At 44.3% G+C, this 7,500-nt stretch overlaps 3 protein-coding genes across 3 annotated transcripts in view; all 3 read left to right on the forward strand.

The window, feature by feature from the left end:
• LOC116037655 (major histocompatibility complex class I-related gene protein-like) overlaps positions 1-7,500 on the forward strand; it is a 103,017-nt gene that overhangs the window by 60,651 nt on the left and 34,866 nt on the right. The gene's annotated exons all lie outside the window — the stretch shown is intronic.
• LOC116037654 overlaps positions 1-7,500 on the forward strand; it is a 90,696-nt gene that overhangs the window by 48,280 nt on the left and 34,916 nt on the right. The gene's annotated exons all lie outside the window — the stretch shown is intronic.
• Positions 1-7,500, forward strand: part of cct3 (chaperonin containing TCP1, subunit 3 (gamma)) — a 12,905-nt gene that overhangs the window by 363 nt on the left and 5,042 nt on the right. Inside the window, exons 2-8 of the mRNA XM_031277115.2 lie at positions 1,402-1,463; positions 1,660-1,710; positions 2,000-2,062; positions 2,157-2,253; positions 2,560-2,677; positions 4,127-4,313; positions 5,548-5,697. Of these exons, the coding sequence (XP_031132975.1) occupies positions 1,402-1,463; positions 1,660-1,710; positions 2,000-2,062; positions 2,157-2,253; positions 2,560-2,677; positions 4,127-4,313; positions 5,548-5,697 (728 nt within the window). The remainder of the gene's footprint in view (positions 1-1,401; positions 1,464-1,659; positions 1,711-1,999; positions 2,063-2,156; positions 2,254-2,559; positions 2,678-4,126; positions 4,314-5,547; positions 5,698-7,500) is intronic.

Below are 7,500 nucleotides of genomic sequence, written 5' to 3' on the forward strand. Positions count from 1 at the left end.
CGTCTCTGGCTCAGCTCTGCCGGGGTTAGCATCGTTAGCTCGTCTCGGCTAGCTACGTTACTCAGCGTGTAAAGATAGTCGGCTTGTTAGAAGGCTGGTTGTCAGGAATCAGTGTTGTTTACTTAATGCTAACCCTTTAGCATGTAGCATTGTAGCTTTAACCTGACTGCGGTGTTTATTTTATAAATGGAGTTTTCTAGCGCAGTTCAGTCTGTGATCTATAATCTGACAGGCTGCGAATGTTAGCTCTAATTGCTAATGTTAGCGCACAGTGGCTCGCGGGTGTTGTGGCTAGAAGGGGATGCATCAACGACCGGAAGTTACGCAAAAATACGCTAAATCGTAAAAATCTAGGTTAATATAATAATGATTATTGAATACTTTCTCTCAGGAAACGTGTGTTTGTTATTCGGGAGTGTTTTAACACAAGCTACCATTTTGTTGAGTTGTTTTGGTCCCTAAAGTTAACTGTCATCGCCGTAGCTGTATCCCGTCTAGCTAACGGCGCTATTGAACCTAACGGGGCTACTGTAAGCTAACGGGGCTACTGTAAGCTAACGGGGCTACTGTAAGCTAACGGGGCTACTAAACCTAATGGGACTAATGTAAGCTAACGGGGCTACTGTAAGCTAACGGGGCTACTGTAAGCTAACGGGGCTACTAAACCTAATGGGACTAATGTAAGCTAACGGGGCTAATGTAAGCTAACGGGGCTAGTAAACCTAATGGGGGTAATGTAAGCTAACGGGGCTAATCTGTTGTTGAGGCAGCCACACCCTCTGATCATTAAGTTATATTGATTTTATGAGTTATTGGTGTTTTATCCGTTTAAATATTACTAGTTTATTTGGGTTTAAATGCTATATGACTATATCTCCATCCCTGATGATTAGTCAGCATTTTATTAATCCCTAGTTTGATAAAGTGACTGGTCTGTAAATATAAAGTCACTTAACAGGTCGCTGTTCTAAGCAATGAATGAATTATTAGTAGTTATGAAATGACAGCTGAGTCACTGTCTCGGTTGCCGGGGAAACGTTGATCCGTTGCCAGGGTAGTGTGTGTGTGTGTGTGTGTGTGTGTGTGTGTGTGTGTGTGTGTGTGTGTGTGTGTGTGAGAGTGTGTGAGTGTACGTGTGCACCAGGTTCAGATATGAACAGAGTGACAGGAAGGACATGAGAGGATCAGGTCCTTCCTGTTCCCCTCTGATGTTTGAATATACATTTGAAGTGTGTGTGTGTGTGTGTGTGTGTGTGTGTGTCTTTGTTGTGAAGAAATCTTGACACTGTCCTCTGAGGAATGAGTCTGGCTGTTAATGTTTCCCTGGTTGGAACAGACGTCCATGTGAAGTTCTTTAATATATAATAATCTATAATGTAATGTGTGTCTCTGTGTCTGCAGACCAGAACATTAAGAGAGAGTCTGGACGTAAAGTCCAGGCTGGAAACATCAACGCTGCAAAGGTCAGTTAATGCTGCTGCAACCTGGGGCTCTGGACACACACACACACACACACACACACACACACACACACACACACACTCTCACTCCTCTTGTCTGCTTTCTTTCTGGAAAGATTGTTTAATTCACACTGAAGTCACAACGTGGGAATATATAAATAACTGTGTGTGTGTGTGTGTGTGTGTGTGTGTGTTTCAGACCATTGCAGATGTGATCCGTACCTGCCTCGGCCCCCGGGCCATGATGAAGGTGAGTCTCCACATCCTGGTCTTCATGGGTCAGACCCCACTGGCCACAGCATACGATGGTGACTGGACAACAACAGCTGTTACAGTAATTACTCTGTGTGTGTGTGTGTGTGTGTGTGTGTGTGTGTGTGTGTGTCTCTGTGTGTGTGTGTGTGTGTGTGTGTGTGTGTGTGTGTGTGTGTGTCTGTCGGTCTCTCTCTCTCTCTCTCTCTCTCTCTCTCTCTGTGTGTGTGTGTCTGTCTCTTTCTCTCTGTCTCTGTGTGTGTGTGTGTGTGTGTGTGTGTGTGTAGATGTTGCTGGACCCCATGGGAGGAATCGTGATGACCAACGATGGAAACGCCATCCTCAGAGAGGTGAGGAGATAAATAAATATATAGAAATACATATGAATGTTTTCTGTTAGTATATGTTGTTACTAAGCCCCTGTGGTCTCCATGGTTACAACAGATCCAGGTTCAGCATCCTGCCGCCAAGTCGATGATCGAGATCAGCCGCACGCAAGACGAAGAGGTGGGAGACGGGACCACGTCTGTCATCATCCTGGGTCAGTTACTAACAGACGCACAACACAGACACACAATACTGCACACACTAAACTCATTATCGTCTTTTTGTGGCCTTTTTGTCGCCTTTTCGTCATAGTAGTTTCATTGTTAGTATCTCTGGTATAACGTGGTCTGCACACATTAAAATAAACTCATTCTGGGTCAGTTACTAACACAGACACAGATTACAGTAAACTGAGCTCCTCCACCAGCAGATCACTGCTGAAAACTGTACAAGTCTTCAGATTCTGTTTGGATCTGCTTAGTATTTAATGGTAATATTAACTGTGTGTGTCTGTGTGTAGCTGGAGAGATGCTGTCTGTAGCGGAGCAGTTCCTGGAGCAGCAGATGCATCCGACCATCATCATCAGCGCCTACAGACAGGCTCTGGAGGACATGCTGGACACTCTGAAGGAGATCAGGTACCACCGGGCTCCACCACAGCACTCTGTTCACCGTAGACCTTCTCACTTCTTATCAGTCCTTCCAGAAAAATAGAGTTTTTGTGATAGTTTTGGGCTAAAATCCTTGATTATTATATATTATATTACATTTCTTAAAAAATGTGATGGAATATGCGGGATATTTATACAGTTTTATGCGATGAAATTGCGGGAACTTTTTTAAAACTGCGGTTTCATCATGGCTTCATAATGTTCCCATGGCAACAGGGGGAAACGGCTGCTCTTGTGTGAAGTAAACCAACATTTTTCAACTTTCTGCTAAGATATATGGGACTTTTTACAACGTAAATGCAGGGATTATGAAATCATGCAAGACCCACATATTTAGCATATTTTCATGCATATTTTGCGCGGAAATTGGCAATTTATGCGGTGAAAGTGCGGCGTATTTTGAAAAATGCAGCCCCCGCATATATAGTCGGCCTTTGGCTGATTATGCGTTGAATTATGAGATCACATAATCATGTTTTTCTGGAGGGACTGGTTCTTCACACCTTCTGTGTTGCTTAAAGGACTAGTCCAGTGTAAAATGAGCCTAGGGGTTAATACCGTATGTGTATGAGTCGACCGTTGTCTGGGACATGTTGTCATGCTAATCTAATGTGTCTGTAGCTTTAAACAAGCTACCGCTAACCAGTGGTTAGCTGCTAACGCTAGCTTTCAGGGTGGAGGGTAAATCTGTATTTCTACACCTCTACCAAGGCTGAAACCATCACCACACTTCCACCGTAGCATCATGAGGTCCCTACATGTTAACCCAAGCATTGACAACTTTGGAAGTGTTCAGACAGTTTATTAAAGATAGATGGATGGATGATCACTAAACTTAAACAGCTTTTTCACAAAAACTGTAAAAGATATCAAACTGAAAAGATACAGCCTAATACCTGAAGTTTTCATGAACATTTTAAAGTTTGTTTGGCGTCTGTAGGTGAAAGAATGGAGGGGCTGAAAATTTTGGGAGCGGAAGAAGATTTGAAGGATTTGAAGCATGCTCTCATTGACTTCAATGTTAAAAAAAATGCTTAAAAGCTTAATATTTAAAAAAGTATAAATGGTAGAAAAAAAGTTGAAGAAGTCCCGTCATTAGCTGAAAGAGCTGAACATTTTAAAAGTTGAATGGTTTTAATAGCTCAACGTATGCAGAAGTTACAGAGCCCAAAAAACATACGGAATAATAATAAAGAACAGGCTAATGATAGTGGGAAGGCTGCTGAATCAGCTTCCCACTAATTAAACCACGTAACCTGTTCTGGTACAACCGTAACCCCTAGGGCCAGTTACGCTGCAGTAGTCCTTTAATGAGGTTAGTTAGGTGACGTTAGTGACTGTTGCTGCGTCCTGAAGGAGACCTCCGCGTCCCCTTCAGGACGCTAACGCTGTTTAAATCTGCCCCCCCCCCCCCAGCACGCCAGTGGACACGTCTGTCCGCTCCATGATGCTCAAGATCGTCCACTCGGCCATCAACACCAAAGCTCTGAGCCGCTGGTCCGAGCTGGCCTGCAGCATCGCTCTGGACGCCGTCCGCACGGTGGAGCGCGAAGACAACGGCCGCAAAGAGATCGACATCAAGAAGTACGCCAAAGTGGAGAAGGTAACACTTCCTGTTGGGCACCAGAACCCTCTGACACTTCCCCGTTGGGCACCATAAGGCCAGTTACACACTGGATGCGTGGCGCGAGCGTGTCAGCTGCGTGGCGTGTCTGTTTATATTTCGTCTCCCATGGTAACAGGTCAGAGCTTAACACTGCCTGCCTGAGACACCTGCCTGCTAGAAATAGAACCGACGCCTATTTTTCACGCGAGACGCGAGCGTGTTGGAAGCGTTTCCAGACAACATAGAATAGGAAAATATGTTTATATGTCATTTAGACACGAATGCATATTAATAAATGACATCTTGATGTTTGAAAGTCTCGAGGTTTTGACATCAATGTAGATATAAATGTAATAAAAAATTTCAGCGAAAAGATTTTCAAATATTTCACCTGTCATACAGAACGAAATATTCTGTAACATATTTTTCAGTCAATACTGCCGACGTTGTCTTGCTTTAATCAGATCAGTAGCTATATATTAATGTTTAACAACTCTCTCCATACGTGGAACAAGCCGATATATAAAGGGGAGGAGAGGCTACAATAACAACGTAGTGTTCTGAGTGACGGTCCAGCATCAGAGAGGCTCTATAGGCTCTCTACAGCTACACTAAGTTGTCATAAACAGACAGCCCACTTACCCATTTGTCAGAGTTTGAATGTGTCGGCGCTACGTCCCGAGATCAGCCCTCCCTGTCCCTAGCAGCAGCAGCAGCAGCAGCGCCGCAGGAGCAGCGCCGCGTCAGACACGCTTCTGGTGGTAGGACACAGAAACATCCACGCAGCCGCCACGCTTCTGAGACGCAACAGAAACGCCACGCTCACGCCACGCATCCAGTGTGCAGAGACATAGAAAACACCACACAGCTGCCACCTAAGAGGATTCTGCTGTAACGTTGCGTGGTGCTTCAGTGTAGGGGGAACTGCTGTTAACGTGTGGCGTGGTGCGTTCAGGTGTAGGGGAGGAACATGCTGTTAACGTGTGGCGTGGTGTGTTCAGGTGTAAGGGAGGAACGTGCTGTTAACGTGTGGCATGGTGCGTTCAGGTGTAGGGGAGGAACATGCTGTTAACGTGTGGCGTGGTGTGTTCAGGTGTAAGGGAGGAACGTGCTGTTAACGTGTGGCATGGTGCGTTCAGGTGTAGGGGAGGAACATGCTGTTAACGTGTGGCGTGGTGTGTTCAGGTGTAGGGGAGGAACGTGCTGTTAACGTGTGGCGTGGTGTGTTCAGGTACCCGGTGGGATCATCGAGGATTCGTGCGTGCTGAAAGGCGTGATGCTGAACAAAGACGTGACTCACCCGAAAATGAAGCGCATGATCAAAAACCCCCGAATCATCCTGCTGGACTGTTCTCTGGAGTACAAGAAGGGGGAGAGCCAGGTAACACACACACATATACACAATATACACACCATATACACACACCATACAGTATACACACCACACACACACACCATACAATATACACACCACACACACACACCATACAGTATACACACCACACACACACACCATACAATATACACACCACACACACACACCATACAGTATACACACCACACACACACACCATACAATATACACACCACACACACACACCATACAATATACACACCACACACACACACCATACAGTATACACACCATACAATATACACACCACACACACACACCATACAATATACACACCATATACACACACACCATACACACACACACACACACACACACACACACACCATACAATATACACACCACACACACACACCATACAGTATACACACCACACACACACACCATACAATATACACACACACACACACACACCATACAGTATACACACCACACACACACACCATACACACACACACACACACACACACACACACCATACAGTATACACACACACACACACACACCATACAATATACACACCATATACACACACACCATACAGTATACACACCACACACACACACCATACACACACACACACACACCATACAGTATACACACCATACAATATACACACCCACACACACACACACCATACAGTATACACACCATACAATATACACACCCACACACACACACACCATACAATATACACACCACACACACACACACCATACACACACACACACACCATACAATATACACACCATACAATATACACACTACACACACACACCATACACACACACCATACAATATACACACCATACAATATACACACTACACACACACACCATACACACACACCATACAATATACACACCATACAATATACACACCATACAATATACACACCATACAATATACACACCATACAATATACACACCACACACACACACACACCATACACACACACACACCATACACACACAGACCATACAATATACACACCATACAATATACACACCATATACACACCATACACACACACCATACAATATACACACCACACACACACATACACAATATACACACCATACAATATACACACCACACACACACACACACATACACAATATACACACCATATACACACCATACAATATACACACCATACACACACACACACACACCACACACACACACACCATACAATATACACACACACACACATACACCATATACACACCATATACACACCATACAATATACACACCACACACACACATACACAATATACACACCATACAATATACACACCACACACACACACACACACACATACACCATATACACACCATATACACACCATACAATATACACACCATACACACACACACCACACACACACACACACACACACACACACTATACAATATACACACACACATACACACACCCCACACACACACACACACCATACAATATACACACCACACACACACACACGCCATACAATATACACACCACACACCACACACACACACACCATACAATATACACACCACACACACCATACAATATACACACCACACACACACACACACCATACAATATACACACCACACACACACCATACAATATACACACACACACACATACAATATACACACACACACACCATACAATATACACACACACACACCCACACCATACAATATACACACCACACACACACCATACAATATACACACCACACACACACACACACACACACACACCATACA

Source organism: Sander lucioperca, chromosome 16, assembly GCF_008315115.2.
Source record: "Sander lucioperca isolate FBNREF2018 chromosome 16, SLUC_FBN_1.2, whole genome shotgun sequence".
Lineage (NCBI taxonomy): Eukaryota > Metazoa > Chordata > Actinopteri > Perciformes > Percidae > Sander > Sander lucioperca.